Raw genomic sequence first — 17,427 nt, forward strand, 5'->3', positions numbered from 1 at the left:
AATAACATATTTTGCTGGCTGTGAAGGATGCTTTGAAACATTAATGCATTTCTTCATGATTGTGGTGTTGAATGTTGTTATGATCCAGTATTAGGCATAACGATAATTTAATTTCTGCGTGGTACAGTTGTGTATAATCCATAGGCCTATTTCTGTGTAAAGCAACATGTTGTACTGGAGGAGGTCCATATAATGTCAGCAGTGCCCAGAGTAAGTCGGAGATTATGCAAGGGATAGAATGCAGCCCTTCCTTTTTGGAAATGCCGATACCCACTTGCAATTAATGGTGACATTGTGACCAGTGAATGAATGGAGCCTTTTGATTGGACGATATAAAACGGGACTGCACTGTCTCAGAAGACGAATGAGAATGGATCCTGGTCCTCACAGCAATCCATCAGATGGGTTTAGAGAGTGCTGCCTTCGCTGCTGCTGTTTCAGTACTAGGGGTCGGTGATAAATCGTAACTAGAATTATCTAATTTTGTGAGCACAATGATTATCATTGTCACCAGATGGTGTATCATCTTTTTTTTTCCTGTAGTCATTACTTGTGCAGTAGCGGAGCACCGCACTTCAGAGGCTACCTGAAATGAAATGCTGAAATGCATTTGCCGACCTAAACCTAGACAAAGTCTATATGGGTACAAAAAACAGTGTGGGTACAAAATTGGTGTAGTGTAAAAAAGATATATGAATAACCAAGAGTGACAGTAGACACATCTTTGAAATCAAGACCAAAAATGATTCATTGTGAAGTCAACAAACCTGTGACATCTCCCTCAAAAACTTTAGGGCATGGTGCCAAATTCAGAGAAGTTGATTACCATTATTGTACAGCTGCATTTTTACTACTTGAATGAAAGTGGGTCTTCTATTTGTGTTCTAAAACAGGTGTGTTGGCAGAGCTGGCTGCTGTGCGGCGGGAATACAGCGGAGAAAGATGAGGAAGAGCAGAAGTGTGCTGACGGTGTCTCCCAATGATGTGAGTACAGCAAATGGGGAGATTGGGTGCACTCCCTGTTCCTCCAAAACCACCTCACTTACACAGGCTATCAAAGCTGGTGTTAAGGTACAGACATTAGAAATAAAAAGCAAAATGCCTTAATCATAGCCCTGTGCTCAATGGACAGGCAGGAATGGATCTCTCAAAAGGACAATTGCCAATAGAAACATCACTAATTGGCGAGGCATCACTGTACAAGTGCCATGGCTGTTTCTGCCTTGCGTCAGCTTCTCAGGTTGTAATGGGTTTCTGAATGCTCCTCTGTCAACCCCACCATCTCCTTCAACTTCCTGTGTACTTCACGGTCTCCTCCCCACCACCTCCTTCAACTTCCTGTGTGCTTCACAGTCTCCTCCCCACCACCTCCTTCAACTTCCTGTGTGCTTCACGGTCTCCTCCCCACCATCTTCCTCAGCTTCCTGTAAGACTCTGGGCTTTACTTTCCAGCCAGCGCATGGCGTGTTGTGAGCAGTCGCACTGGCAAGGTGGTATTTTCTCCATATATTTTGGCACACCTGAGCGGTATGTTAATTTTGTGACTCACCACGCGCCGCAGTGGGAGGGGAGCCGCTGCTGGGGGTGCGTCAGTCAATATTGCATGACGCAGTGCAATTTTGGCAGCACATCGGGATTTTCGAGTCTGCCCAGTCTGTCATTTGCATTGTTTGCCACCCGTCTAAGGCGTATGGCACAGGCCATCGTCGAGTGGTTTGCTAATATTGGGGCTTTCCACATGCATGTTTCACCTTCTATTCAAGAGGCAATCAGTGGTTTTTGTGGATCATATGCTGTCCAGTTTGACTTTGATATAAATCCCAGAAGCAGGAAGAGAGTCACACAGGAAGCTGAGGGGGATGGCGGGGCTGCGTGACACTCTCTCAGCCCCATCATCTCCCACAGCCTCCTAAATTCTTTGTCTCTCTCCGCCCCCCTGCTCTTTCAGCCTCTGGCTCATCTCTGTCCACACAGCTGCACTCAGGTCCCAATCTGCTCTCTGTTTCATAGCATCGCATCCATCACCCACGAGCAGAACAGCTCTCAGGCCTGCCTACTCACCGGTTCCCACAAAGGCCCGTCATCACAGCTCTTAACCGGGGCCTGAAACGGTTCGGCAGGAGCCGGAAAGCCCACCGAATGCGTGGCGCCGAGAGTGATTTGCCGTTTCTGCCTCGTCTCTCTTCAGTCGTCTGAGGGCTGCGTCTCCATCGCCTCTGAGAGACAATCAGAGCTGATGCTGTGGGTGTCTCCTGACACAGCCCCGGAATTAGTCAGAGAGACAGAGCAAGGGCACGCTCCTGCTCTCAAACCTCCCCCTCATATTCTATACCCTGCGCATGTCTGAGCCTGCCACCTGGGTCAGCACAGCGCGCTCACGTTATGCATTATTCACCCTTAGCCGGATTGATAAATAAAACGCGGGGAGGCAAATGCAAAAAAAAAAAATTGCAGTCAGCCCAAAAAAACAAAATTGACTGTGGTAAAAGAGGCTTTGAGGGATTAACCGGAGTGCGCGGGCAGCGAGCGGTCTGAATTGGGGACAACAGGAATTAAGGGAACGGGGGGCATTATTATCTGATTGGGTCTAAGTGGAGCAGGAGTGTACGGCAGCCGGTCAGAGACGGGCGTGATTAAATAAAGTCCCGCTGCCCCACGTAGGCTGTGCAGGATGATGGCCTATTACCCATTCAGCTCATGTCCGGGGGTCTGCTCTGCGCCGGCGAGCTAAACGCAGAGCGCTCGCAATTTAAATCCAATTCACAGGGAGGAAATCAGGGGACTTGGGTCCCCACGAGACAGCCTTCTTCTTTTTTATCTGGCTGCATCAGTGCTGGCTTGGCTGATGGAGATGAAATCATTACACGCACGCATGGCGCATGCTCTCTCCCCTCGATGTCCTCAGGTGACTCTTCGGTAAGGCGGATGTGTGTTACCAGGGCAGCATTGACACTTCTTATGTATGTCAGTTTGACTGCATATTTCTCCCCAAGATTGCATCTTGGCAACGTTTTTTTTTCCCCCTCCACTCCTACAACAGCAGCTGGAAATATCCCTTGTGTAGTAAGCAGAAGGGGTTGAGGGCTTGTTCCTGTTTATTGGTTGTCGTTAGACCACAGCGCTCCATTCTCCCTCTTTTGAAATGTATGGTAATGCAGCCTGATGCAGTTGCCATAGTAACCACAACTCACTTATTTTGTTATGATTGGGCAGATGTGCACAAACCTCGAGGTCCCAAACCTGGGCCATCTTGAATAGATCTAGCAGCCCCCCCCACCTTCCTGACCTTATGGCCCTGAACATCATCTGTTTGCCCAAGGGGACTCTTGACCTGGGCGGCATGAAGGAATCATGGGAGATCCACCAGGAGGCACATTATTTAAAGCATGCATCACATGCATTTCACAGGGACCTTAATAGTTCAGCTAAACCTCAGAGCAATTGGCAGAATTGTGAGTCGGAATTATTCAGGGATTACTGCGAAAAGGATTTTTCATGTGGTGTCATGCTAGGTTTTTTTGCAGGGACATCACCTGGATAATCCCTGATGCTGGTAGATTACACGCCGCTGTGCTGACTGCACACAGAATCCCATTATTCTTTAGTTATTTAAATTGAGGAAGTTGCACGTCGCGGACCCTTGGCATACCGCTTCCTCAATTCTCTCGTGGCGGTCGGCACAGCTGCGCTCTCGGACGTGCTTTCGCACAGGACGTTCCTCTGCAAGCAGATAGATCGGCTGTATGAACTCACTGTTGTTTACACTGTCTGAATTATGTTGAATCAGTCTTTTTCGTGGCAATTGCATGAAAAGCCAGATTCGATCATGCATTTAGCCTTCACACTCCCGTCTTCCAGCACTATTAGATCAGTCGGATAGTAACATCATTTGATGTTTGTTCTGATTGTCTGCACTCGTTCTAAATCACTGTTTGTGACTTTCTCTTCTGGACTGACTTGATTGTTATTGGATAAGTAATCAATAAATGATAAATGTTAAAAGCCGGTATAAAGTGGATTAAAACTGTATTTTACTTGGTGATTAGAAAGAGGCCTGGCCGTGACATAGCCACAGGTGCAAATTGAAGAGTGAGCCGCTCCTGTGTTCAATTAGGTCTGAAGGTTGCATTCATCACTCTGCTGCCTGGGCGTATAAATCAGATAAATGAGATTTGCAGATGGAACCAGGCTGTAAAGAGACTGACAGTGCAGGGAAACTGTACCGATGATGCGTCTCCATTGTATGAATGGACTGAGCTGTTTCTCCCAGCAGTAAACCCTGGACAGAGCCGTGCATCTGCAGCTTCCTGTACATATGGCAAATACAGCAGCGGAGAAAAGGCTGAAAAGGCTTTGTTTCTGCCTTCAAGGATGAGTGCGCACTCTCACACACGCAAATGCACAGACACGCACACACCCACCCACACACACACACACACACACACGCATACACACCTTAATTTCCTGCCTCCTTGTTCCATTACTCACAAGGTAGTCAGCCCCTCAGTCTCTCCTCCAGACAAAGCCGGGGATAAACGGATGTTGATTGGAAAGAGCTGCTGTGAGACGATTCTCTTTGAATTGTTTTGTGTTCTTGGGTGTGCATGAAGAAGTGCTCTGATTCAAAAGGCCTTAATGAGGCTCTGATTCCCTACAGGGCCTCAGTGCTGGAGGTACTGATTAGCAGCAGGTGCATGGAAGCCAGTCCCCAGGCCCTGTCACAGGGACTCCTGAATGTCATGTGGGTTTCCTCGGGATGTTTTTTGCTTCAGTCAGAACTCCAAGAGCCGCGTTATGACTTTGACATTTGAAATTTTATTTGTGGGAGGTGAAGTTTCATTGAAGGATAGTGAATAGAAAACACTACTCTGGCTTTGAATGGGGTCAAAGTGGAGAGGTGTTCATTGCAAGGTGGGGTCCTTATCTTTGTAAATGAAAATTAGTAGGTTGACGGCAAACAAAACTCCAAGACACTCAACCTCCTGTGAAAAGGGCTAAAAGGCCTTTATTATTTGGAATGTCATCATTTAAAAAAGCACACCAGCGTGTGTCAGCAGCATATACATTCATCAGAGTACATGATTTTAATATGATGACATACCAAATAATATAGGCTTTGTCGGACATCTAATTCACCATTTGGCCATTCGGGCCGTAGGAAATTTCAGAGAAATTCATAGAATAAAAATAGAATTATGTACCAAAAATTTGTTAACCCCTTCTGTTCCGTCCCCTTTTCTAAACACAACCCTTGTATTTTTGGTCTTGATTCCATTTAGAGTCATAATTACTTTTAAATGTTTCTGAAATAAAGTAAGAGAAGCTCAAACAGAGTGGAATTGGAAGTTTTTTCTCACCTAAAAGATGATTGTTTTATGCATGCCGATGCTTGTGGGTGTCTCTGGTGGCTTTAGGGACACAATAGAGCCTCAGCCACAATGATGTATGAATCCTGGTTCAAGTCTGATGACAATACCACCAAAAATGATTTTTCAGCATTGGCCATTTGGAGACTCCAAAAGGACACTTGGTAACCAAATAATGTTATGTCTGTTTAGAGGTGTGAAATGCTATGCATTGTATACTATAAATGAAATCAAAGAAATATTATTTAAATGTTGGATAAGCAAGGTGTAGCTCGGTATTCAGAGTGCCGGACATTAAACGAGGATGTTAGCTGCTGGATTCAGAAAATAAACAGATTTTACTTAATCCACACTTTTCTGAATTCTTTTTACATTTTTTCACTGGAGATTGCATGCCTTGGAGTTTTGTACTGAATTTCAGTGGTTTCCTTTGTTAACATGTAACGTGCAGTATGTTCTGCTCTCTCACAGTGGCTGTCTCCTCTCTGTCAAACTGATAGAGCTGCTCAGATTATTTTTTTAAATGCAGCTTGGAAGTAAATCTCTACACCAGTCCCATGGTCATACATGTACTGTAATTCCTGTGCTTTTTTAGAGTAAATATTGGGCTTAACTTAACTCCAGGCAACTGAAACATCTTCTGTCTGCTAGGCAGGGTGGAGGCTTGCATGTGTGTCTTCCAAAATGTGTGGCCAGCCCCGTATATTTTTGGCGTGAAATCGGCAGCAGAGCCGAGCCATTAGTAGGTGGGAGTACCGTGCAACTGGGGCTGCTGCCGCAGGCAGCCCGCACAAGCCTGAATGGGGATGAGGGCGAGGCAGGGGACACCCTTCAGATGAAAACCCTCCCCCTCTGGGCTACCCTCGCCCCACGGGACCCCTCTCCCACTGCGAGCACTGGCACGCTCAGGAATATACCTGTACAGTAGCACATCAGGGGGCACATCAGGTAAACCTGCCTCCCCGGGTCTTCACTCCAGGTAACACGTTCTGATGGAAACACTGCTGAAAATCACATTATGCCAGCTGTAAAATGGACTCGGCTGAACCCGTGCTCTGCTGAACGAGGAGTCGTGCAGTTGCGATGCAGTGGGAAGTACTGTAGCTCAGTGCTCTTCCTTTGGGTGGGGGTGGGCGGCCAAAATGCACTAATGGATTAAGGTGTGTTGCGCATTATGGCTTTTACGGGTGAATGCCTTATGGGGAGCATACCAGCAGAAGCTAATGATGAGGAATTAATTTAATATCGGTGCTATCGGAGAGGAAGCTCTCTGCGCTGTTCCCCAGGCCTGGGCCTTACCTGGCCTGCCTGGAAGTTTGACTGGGAGAGAACTGTGTCTCTGCCTAGTCTTTGGGGCGCAGCCGAGCTCATCAGCAAGGCTCTGCGACCAGACAGGTCTGCCCTGCAGAGTAATTTATGCACACTGTGGCTTTCCCCCTCAGAACATTTTCCCAGGTACAGGGGCCATGAGGTGTCTATTGTATCCTCTGCTATACTGTACATACCACAGACTCTGGGGTCATGTTATAAAATGGATCATACAGGCGTTTATTAACTGAGCCCCATTTATTTTAAAGTGTAATTTCAATAAAGGTCATATCGGACAGATGCTGGGATGCGGAAGCATTCACCAGGTGCTCCCACATCTGTCCATGTTCTACTTATAGCTCCTTTGGAGTGGGAGGAGAGATGTGTCTTGTAGCTAAATGATTTATAACGGTGCCTTTCTCTTTCTGTGCTGCATTACTTTATTGCCCTTAGGTCTTATATTGCTGTTATAGGAGCTATCATGGCACGTGACCTGTTTCAGTCTCCCACATACAGGTGCACCATGTGTGTATGTGGGGGGTGCTTGTGTGTGTGTGTGTGTGTGTGTGTGTGTATTTGTGTATGTGCATGCGTGTGTGTGCAGTTTTATCTTTATCTTGCCACGAGGCTGTATTGAGAGAAACAGCCCACACGTGTGCACACACGCTCCTCCAGTCCCACAGGATGGCTATATTCAGGAAGACCACGCTCTGCTTTCTCTCTCTTTCTCTTCTTTCACTGCTCTTTACTCACTTCTTCATCATTTCCACTGCACTGTTCTCCATCTTCTCCCCTGTTTTCCTCTGTCTGCTTTTCCCACAATCTGATCATCTCTCCCTCCCTCTGCTCACTTACTAATTATTTTCATGATCATAAAGGATATCATATTGGTAACTTATTTTTTATCATATATTAAATATGCAAAAATAGCACAGTAACAATTAATGGACTGTCAGGAGTTATAATTATAATCTTGTTTATATTTTTGTCAATAATACTTTTGTTATTTATATAGTGAGCAACAACAGGCTAACATCATACATCATTTTGTGGCAATATGTGGCAACTTATGCAGCAACAACAATATTTGGCATCTTGTGTTCCAAAGGCTACGGCAAGCTGTATAGTGGGCTATGTTCCTTGTGAACCCCAACCTCTCCTCCAGAAAGGTTTTCCAGTTTTTGCTAATTTTATTGTAGTGTTTTCCATTTTTGACTTTTTACAGTGTAGGAGTAAGTGCATCACTGCCTCAACCTCTACTGTTTCGCGGTGATCACAGTGGCTGTCCTCCTTTGAGTTTTAAAAGCTTTAAATTTGATTGTGTGTTGGGTAACTGATTGTAGATGCATACATAATTCTCATGTCACCTGCCATTTTCTCTTCATCTCCAGTTACACATTTGCATGATTGTGGCCGACTGCTGTGTGGCTTATGAACAGTGTGTGGTATTCTCCCCGTTGGCTGTTGTGCTTCTTGGGCAGTAATCACTGGCTCACCTTTTGTGTGTTGCCTTGGAAAGGCGGAAGAACCCAATTGATTATCTCAGCAATGAAGGATGAACTCCTGGTTATTTGTCTTTTGAAAGGCTTCTTAGAAAAGCAACACCATACAGCCATTATTTTCTTTTCTGTTGAAAGTATCTTTCCCCCCTTTAAATGCAGTACATTTCCGAAGGCTTTAGAATTGCGTAATGTTGCTGTCATGCTTTCAAAGGGCATCTTCCATATTGTTTTTTGTTTGCTAATGATGCCACTGTTTACTGTATGATTAAATTTTCTGTGATTAGCCTCAAAATAAACCTACAGTTGGCATCATATTTCATCAACATTATAACAACTAAGACTATTACATTTTTATATTTTTCGTGTTCCCATCCAGGTCAGAAAGTTGAAGGCCACAATGATGCAGCTATCGCAGGATGTTAGCACAGATGATATATTGAACAAACAGATTCAGTTCAGGCCAATGGCCAATTGTTCCTGTTTATTTGAATGGGACATCACCCTAGTTTACGCAAAAAAGAGTTGCATGTAATGGTGAGTGATATTTGTGCCTGCAATTGAGCCTATTGTAGGAAATCCTATTATGCTATATGCTATTCTGTATTTATAGCATATATCACATCATAAATAAATATGAATTCTGGTGGATTTCACATAAATATGTACAAAAATATGAACTAAAAAGATATGGAAGTAATTGTAATAGTCCTTGTTTTATGGATGTGTGTACTAACATATACAATGATAATATAGGTAGTACTGTACACAGAATGACCTTGATGAAGGCATTTTGTTTGCCAAAATTTTGGTTAATAAACACAACAAGGGGGAACCTTTTTGCAACTTTCTGATTTTTCTATATAGGCAATACTGTCAGAAATATCATTAATAGCAATGCCTGAAAATTAAACTGAACATTTCCACATTAAACAGCATCTCTCTTTAGTCTTAATAACATTGAAGAGCTGTCCTTGTCTCTTACAAGGTAAAGTACAAAATGTTTGTTTCTTTTGTGCAAAAGCTCTTGTGCTGACCTACCATTTGCGTTGAGTTCTGAAGGTGTAGCATGCCCTCTAGTGGACACTATGGAGTGAGGAAGCATAAAAGGGATATTCCTTTCCAAAAATAAAAAAATATCCATAAGATGAAACAAATACTATGGAATCCAAAGATAAAATTGTCTGCAGCGCAAAACTACATGTTTAAATCACCTTGCACTGCCATTTGTAATTTATATTGAATCTAACGATGCAGTGATTGTCCAAATAATCTACTTTGACCAGGAAATTTGCATCATAACTTCTGATTTCTTTGCTGAAAGTCACTTCACACACAATTCTGTCTCTAGTGTGTCTTCGCCTATGGATTATCTGTGTAGCCATCTATTATAAAGTGATCACTTTATAATGTTTGTTCATCAGTTTTTACAGTTGAGGGTAATCAGGAACCAGGATATCTGAGATTTAAAATATAGCCTTTATTTTTGTTAAAACAGTCTGGGACATGATGCACAAATGGCATGATCTTTCTCTCTTGATGCTAACTAGTTAACGCTGAGCAAATCATAGACACACGGTGGTTTGTTTTGATTGTAAACCTCATTCCCAGTTATAATCCAAATTTACAAAGGTTCAGATTCAGTTCCTTTGGATTGCCTTTAAGAAGCTGCATGAATTGCTGTGGCTACAGTATAAAACATCTTGAAAATGAATTATGGATGTGCCCAGTCATTATTATCCCATAATACTTTATCACTGGATTAATTTAATATGGAATGATACTGTTGTGTGGGGCAAAGAGGTGAAATGAAGTCTGTACAGTGATTTTAAAGCAGGGAGAGTGTGTCTGAGAGTGCAGGTTTTTGACCATTGACTTCCTGTAACTCTGCAAGAAATGGAAAAATGCTTTCAAAAGTGATGCCATGTTTTGCGTTCAGTCTCTGGTACAGTGGATGGGGTGCAGTCATGTAACACTGCTCCTCTCCCCCCGCAGGACAGCAAGGATTCTCCAGACTGCGAGTCCTTCACCTCCCCCACCTGCACGCTGGGCGTGGACCTGCGCAGGGGACGCAGGCGTTTCTCTGGAAACCTGCAGCTGCCCCCGCTGTCGTGGAGACAGGCGGAGAGGTCGTGCACCCCCGACGAAGAGAGCATCCCCCGGCCCACCACTCTGCCCTTCATCACGCCTCGCATAGACATCACGCCCGTTGACCCCGACTGGTGAGTTCCGCCAGTCCCTTTTCATTTCGAGGAGAGTACAACAGAGCCAAGTACCCTGCGAGGCTATGAGGTGGTGTTTCATAATGTGCCCGTGGAGATAAGTACTGACAGTTACAGGCTGTGAGCGCTGCTGGGAGACCAGTTATCTCGCTGAAGGGCAATTATGACAGTTGGCTTTTAAAGGGAAATAAAAAATAATATTGTTTCAACTTTAGTATGACCAGGAGTATGAATATGTCAGCATTAGAGTGTGAAGGTAGGGAAAATGTTGTGAGAAGGTAAGACAAAAGTGGCAAGGCTAGGGAGAGAGGGTGAAGAGAAGGCTTGGAAAGGTAATGGGACATTGTAGGGACATTTGGCCACATGGTGAGCTCTGGATGTCTGCACCTTCAGGTAGGGTAGATGGAGGTTTGGGTGGGGGTGTTATTGGGGAAGTGAGGATTAAGTAAAGTATGTTTAATTTTAGAATCCAGCAGTTTTAACAGCTAACACCCTTGTTTAATGTTGTCTGAGTGTATCAACGGTTAAAACCCCTTGATTAACCAACATGTAAAATATTTTTTTAAATTTTATTTATTAATTTTCGAAGATATCATTTAACAGTTAAATCACCAAATTTGTTGATAGGCAGAGCAACCTGTTAGGTCAACCTTTATCAAAATGTACAACTCACAACCAGATTAAAATAATTGATTAATAGTTGCAAAATTGTTCAGCATCTAATCTAAAGCCAAATGTTAAACTACCTTAAAGAAAACAATGAATGTTACTGACATAGACAAGTTAGAGTCACAAAAGAAATTAATGAAAGAAAATGCCAAACCCCAGATTGTCTCTCCCAAGTGAATCTCGAGTATGCACCAAGGCCAAAGTTCATAAACTAACAGACAGCAGAATAATCCAAAAGACAAGGAAAGAAATGTAGAATGCCAGACCTAGTTTTGGAACTCAGATTCCAACTTACTGCTCCTTCCAACTAAAAGAAAGGCTCACCTTTTATATAAAGTAATGGAAAAAAGGGGCACATGCATACTTAATTAATGAGTACTGATTTCTCCAATTTTATATATTTTATTATTGGTTCAGGTCAATCTAAAATACAACATATCTTTTTAAGGTTATATGGAAATTAACCCTCTCTCCTGGTGAGCATTATGGTGACATTATGGGGAAAAGCTGTTCTTTTCAAGTAGAGGGTGGAGGATCAGAGGTCATGGGTGGGCAGGAGGGAGGGTGGTTGTGTGGAATGTGGGAGGGTAAAATATGCGGAGTGAAACTTTTTGGATGGCTGGTTACTTTCTTAGTATGACATGGTAGCATTCGCCAAGACAATTTCAATTTATGTTGAATTGTGGTATATCAAGTTTAAGCTCTTCTGGCTAAATGTTGTGAATTGCAGTTAACCCTTTGAAACCCACGTTTGAAACCTAGGGCTTTTTGTAAGTATCACCCTGTCTTAAATAAATGCCAACATCTCCAAAAATATATACTGTATAGACATGGTTCATACTTAAATAAAGCACACAGTTGTACCCAAATGATCAAATTTCCTGATCCTGCACGAGTCTCACTCAGTAAGCATACAGGAAGTATTTATTCCGAAAAAATAAACAGAATCATTCCCACCCAAAAATCATTGTTTTCTTTATTCTGTAGTGATTACACGTTGCTCTGATACTGGGTAAAACCAGATTTCTTTTTCCAGTTGTACCCCAGGATGTCTACAGTGCAATATTTGGAAAAAGGTTTGGAGTCGATTGAACAAAGCAGTAAAAGTACCAAACCTCTCCAAATTGGAACATTGTGAATATATTTTTTTCCTTAATTCCATCAAGGGTGGTACCCTGTGGAACCACACGTACCACATTCCCTCTTTTTGGCTAAGCCCTGTTTTTCAGTCAAAAGGGGTCCTTTTGTGGTGCTGCTGTGCACAAAACCTATTCATAATGATTGCTTTTCACACACTAACAATGAAACCACCTGCTGTGCCCTCTGACCTACTAACTGTCAGAGAAAGGGGAGGGTGGGGGAATCAGCTGTAAGTAGCACTGTAATTTGCACATAGAAATAGCCACTGTGTGAAATGAGGCAGAGCCTCAGGATCTATCAGGAATTTTTACAAACAGGTGCTGATGCTTGAAGCACAATATCTACTAAATATACTACTGCAATAACAACAAAAATAACAACTAAAACAAATAATAATCATAATTAGCCAACCTGTTCATAGAACCACTAGTTAGTAAAGCTTTCAAGGGAATTTCACAGTGAAGTGTGAAGTGAGGCAGTTCATGTCTTTCACCATGTCTATCACACGCAGGTGAGCACACAGACACAGACACACACACACACACACATACACCTTCATCAACAGTAACTCAGCTGATTGGTCTGTCGTCTCACCTTAGACCTCTCCGGTATGGTAAAACCTGCCAGGAGTTGCCTCCCACTGGCATAGCTACTGTGGTCATAAAGGGATGGACATGGTCAGCAACAATACTCAGGTAGGCTGTGGCGTTTAAACGATGCTCAATTGGTACTAAGGGGCCCAAAGTGTGCCAAGAAAGTATCCCCCACACCATTACACCACCACCAACAACCTGAACCGTTGATACAAGGCAGGATGGATCCATGCTTTCATGCTGTTTACGCCAAATTCTGACCCTTCCATCTGAATGTTGCAGCAGAAATGGAGACTCATCAGACCAGGCAATGTTTCTCCAATCTTCTATTGTCCAATATTGGTGAGCCCATGGCAATTGCAGCCTCAGTTTCCTGTTCTTAGCTGACAGGAGTGGCACCCGGTGTGGTATTCTGCTGCTGTAGCCCATCTGCTTCAAGGTACGACTCTTAATGTTGCCTTTCTATCAGCTTGAACCAGTCTGGCCATTCTCCTCTGACCTCTGCCATCAACAAGGCATTTTCGCCCAGAGAACTGCCTCTCACTGGATATTTTCTCTTTTTCGGACCATTCTCTGTAAACCCTAGAGATGGTTGTGCGTGAAAATCCCAGTAGATCTGCAGTTTCTGAAATACTCGAACCAGCCCGTCTGGCACCAACAACCATGTCACGTTCAAAGTCACTTAAATCACCTTTCTTCCCCATTCTGATGCTTGGTTTGAACTTCAGCAGATCATCTTGACCCTGTCTACATGCCTAAATGCATTGAGTTGCTGCCACGTGATTGGCTGATTAGATATTTGCGTTAACGAGCAGTTGAACAGGTGTACCTAATAAAGTGGTCGGTGAGTTTATATATTCTATGCTCTTTTAGTACATGCACTAGCACTAATCTAGCATTAATAAATAGATAAGTAAAAAGTGTCTATTTTGCCCCGCTGTTGGCCACGGATCCAGAACAGGCCATAATCACAAAAATAAAATAGCATTGTGAGCCTACATCCTGGAGGATGGCTGAAATACTGATAGAAATTAAATTGTATAACATTGGAACAGAACTAATAGTAACATATTTAAATAGCTAATACTGGATAAACCTTTTAGACTCAGAAGCCATGAAGAGAATCCAAGCTGTCTCCATATGTGGCTGCTTCTACTGAGTCGAGCTCTCCAGTCCAGAGTGATGGTTACAAGTTGTTGGTTACACAATATAATATCTCAACGATCATTTCAGCTTAAAGGAAGCCATAAGCTACTGGGTAAAATTGCAGAAATGATCTTGAAGAATACAAGGCTGTTAGGTGACTGCAGTATACAACAGGGCATCCAGCCCGGGCTAGAGTTATGATGGGTAGATCCTAGAGAGGGTCGATTTTTCCAGGTCGGATATTGCTTTCAAATGATTTACTCAGGACTGCAGTGTCTGATTGGGATAATTTCTTCACTGTTTGTAAGGTAAGGAGTTGCTTATTTATAAAGATGCCACTTTTCACATTTGAAATTGTATTTACTCATACAGAAATTCTAAATTTCACATGCTCCAGAAAAGGCACTCAGCTCAATGGAAATAATGTATTGACTTTTCCTAGCCTATGAGTGGATTCATTTGTTTAGGCTCAGGGGGTAGTTTGTTTATGTAAATCCCAGTAGAGAAGGATTATCGGCTGTTTGTCTTGTTTTTTTGTATTATAAAATATCATAATCTTCAACCTGGGGTGTGAGTTGTCAATTTCTGCCCTCCTTTGGGAGTGGGGGACTGCCTTGTTATTTCTTTTGTTATCTCCTGTGGTTTTAAAGATCGAGACAGGGTTTTTTGCATCAACTGTAAGTGTGAAGAGTCTAAGCTTTACAACGGTTTACAGGTTATAGTGCTGCACCCAGAATCGATTACTGATTAAAGCAGTAACTTAAGACAATTGTTTTTTGTCCCTGGTGTCCAATTTTATGGCCATCGGGCTTTAAGGGTTTACTGAGAACTGTTGATAAACGGTGTGAGTGACCGGAAGACGTCATCATTGGGACAAAAGTGGACTGTACCTTTCGGTTTCCTGTCATTATACCTTCGTGTAAAGATACCTTTCATCTGTTTCAGCAGTGTCACTGAATATTTCTGTCTCAGTAGGCTGTCAATATACAAGAAGCCACCCAGTGACATATCATGTGCTGTTACTGGTCAAAAGAATATTAATAGAATTATACAATATACTGTAAAATGGGAACATTTATGGATACCGCTTAATCAACTCTACAGGTGTATGTCAGTAGCCATGAGCACTGCTGCTTGAATCAATGTATGTTGTGTGGAATTAATAGTAATGTAAAAGCCCATTGAGATTTTTCCAGTATTATAATGGGATGATCATTCATTACATCCAAAATACATGGCTTCATGGCGAGGCTGTATTGGCTTTGTACCGCAGGAGGACTAAAACCCCGTCACAGAAAGCATAGCTTCGTTTTGAACCCTGTGATGAATCGGCTTGTTATTCCTGTTAACTTGCATGCCCTTTTGGGCAGTTGCATCTTAATGTAAATCCCAATGCTAAATGTGGGTTATCAGTGGCCGCGCTAGCCCATGGAATGCTACATCTTAGGGAAGCAGGACACCTCAAAATCTGCGTCTTATACTGCGTTTTTCACTTGCATTCTGATAAAAACAATTTTTGCCATAATGTGCCAACTCACAATAATAAAACAAATGTCTATTGTTCATAATTTTATGACACCTGAAATAGCAAGATTAGAAGGATTAAATAGGAGACAAATAATGTTTTGTTGTTCTTATCAAAACAAATTTTGCCGTGCTGGCTAATAATAATATTCAAAAATGCTAGCAGCAATTTATGTATTAATTGACTTGTGTAGAGCAAACTAGCTAGAGTGTGACATCTCGTTTTCAACTTTTTATTCTAATTAAGCGATTTCTTTCTGAATCTCGCAATGCTACCAATGGCTATGTAAATATTATGATTAATAAACAACAGAAATGTCAATTTCAGACACTGAAAAACGATTGGCTCAAAGAAACAGGAGCACAGTAGTTAATTTCTTGTGTTCCGAGTCTGGATCATTGCCCATTGTAATATTTTTTAAAAAGATGTTGGAATATGTCGAACACAGTGTATTTTTTTGCATTTTATCTATTTTTTTTGTAAAAAAGGCAGAATCCTGTGTTATTGCGACAACTGGTTATATGTTGTTCTGTGTGACTATACTGTACTTCAGTTTGACCTTTCGGTGGTTCAGTCAGGACCCTGTGTTCACTCTTCAGTGCACTGATGACTGCTGCAAGCTAACCCTAAAGAGCTGTGCGGTTGTGAGGAAGGTTAGTTGTTGGTGAAATGTCATTCAGAGTTCTCCATTGTCAAGCACAAGTGATTTGTGTCATAAAGTGACTTGATTTAATTCTTTGAATTGTAAAAATGTGCTCCAGCAGCAGATTCCTTCTGGAAAAGGCAGAAAGCTAATAAACTGGATCAACTGTGTGATACCCTCAGGTTCCACACCAAACAGGGTTTTTTATTGAACCTCATTCTTCAGTTATGTATATTTTTTTCCTCCCCATGCTCTGAACTTGGGATTGTTGCATTGCATATTCCCAGCTTTCGTCTCTGAACTATAATGGAAATTCCAGCTTTGAATGCTTTGTACAGATGCTAGCTTTGACTGTGGTGTAGCTGAAAGGCTGAGGACTGTCTTGAAAGGACAGGACAAAAACAAAGAGTCCATTTGCCGTTCGTCCCCTCTGCCGAGCTCTGTTGCTTTAAGGATCTGGTAGAGGATGGACATGTTATGTTGCTTGTTGTCACATTTGTTTGTTCAATCTCAATTAGCTTCTCAAAAGATGTGAGAAAGCACACGCACAGTATACTGAGTTACAGACACACGCAGTCTTTAAATCAGTGCAGCTGATTGTTCCATAATTAACCTAAATAGAAATTTTACTCACAAGCACACGCACGCACACGCACACGCACACACTCACACACACAAACAACAACAACAACAGGGGAAATTTTTAAATGTCAAATAAATATCTATGTACTGAACAAAAAAAGCCCAACTTAAAGTCCTTCAATGGCATGTTTGGTGTGGCCGGTATGCCTGCCTGTGTCTGGAATTCTGCAAAGCACCGGTCTCTTTTTCCAGATGGGGGTGCTGCCGCTCTTGCAGCTCCACTGGTTCCTGTGCTTATGCAGCTAAACTGTCCTCTTAGGGAAGCCATGGTTCAGTCTGAACAGGTGGGTCTTTTGACTGTGCTGGGACCTGAGCAGGGTTTCTGCTGGCTTTACTACAATGAGAAGCTCATTCCACCGCTGTGGGACCAGTACAGAGCGTACATGTGCCCGGAAAGAGCATGTAGGCCAAGGGAAAATCACTGGTCTGTTAAAGGATGCCAGTGTTTGTAAAAACAGGTAGTCACTGTGCATGCAGTTTGAGTGTTCAGCCGGCAGATGGTGATGTAAGCAGGAAGGAGCTATGAGATTGGTTTTGAATGAGCTCTTACTTTTCATAAAAACAAGGTCATGTTTGAAGGCATTCGTTTTACCATCTTGGTCTTGTGCACATGCATGACTCAAACATGAATTAGCCTACTTTAAATTGCTTGTTTATAAAACATGATATTGAAT

At 42.7% G+C, this 17,427-nt stretch overlaps 1 protein-coding gene across 3 annotated transcripts in view; it reads left to right on the forward strand.

Moving 5' to 3' along the window:
- Positions 1-17,427, forward strand: part of pde4ba (phosphodiesterase 4B, cAMP-specific a) — a 140,229-nt gene that overhangs the window by 27,213 nt on the left and 95,589 nt on the right. For 2 of the 3 annotated variants that reach the window (XM_035413290.1, XM_035413291.1), the window contains exons 2-3: positions 894-984; positions 10,169-10,395. In XM_035413290.1, the coding sequence (XP_035269181.1) occupies positions 943-984; positions 10,169-10,395 (269 nt within the window). In that variant the 5' untranslated portion in view covers positions 894-942. Of the gene's footprint in view, positions 1-893; positions 985-10,168; positions 10,396-17,427 lie in introns of those variants that run through there. The other variant, XM_035413292.1, reaches the window with a different exon arrangement.

This window comes from Anguilla anguilla, chromosome 4, assembly GCF_013347855.1.
Source record: "Anguilla anguilla isolate fAngAng1 chromosome 4, fAngAng1.pri, whole genome shotgun sequence".
Classification (NCBI taxonomy): Eukaryota; Metazoa; Chordata; class Actinopteri; order Anguilliformes; family Anguillidae; genus Anguilla; species Anguilla anguilla.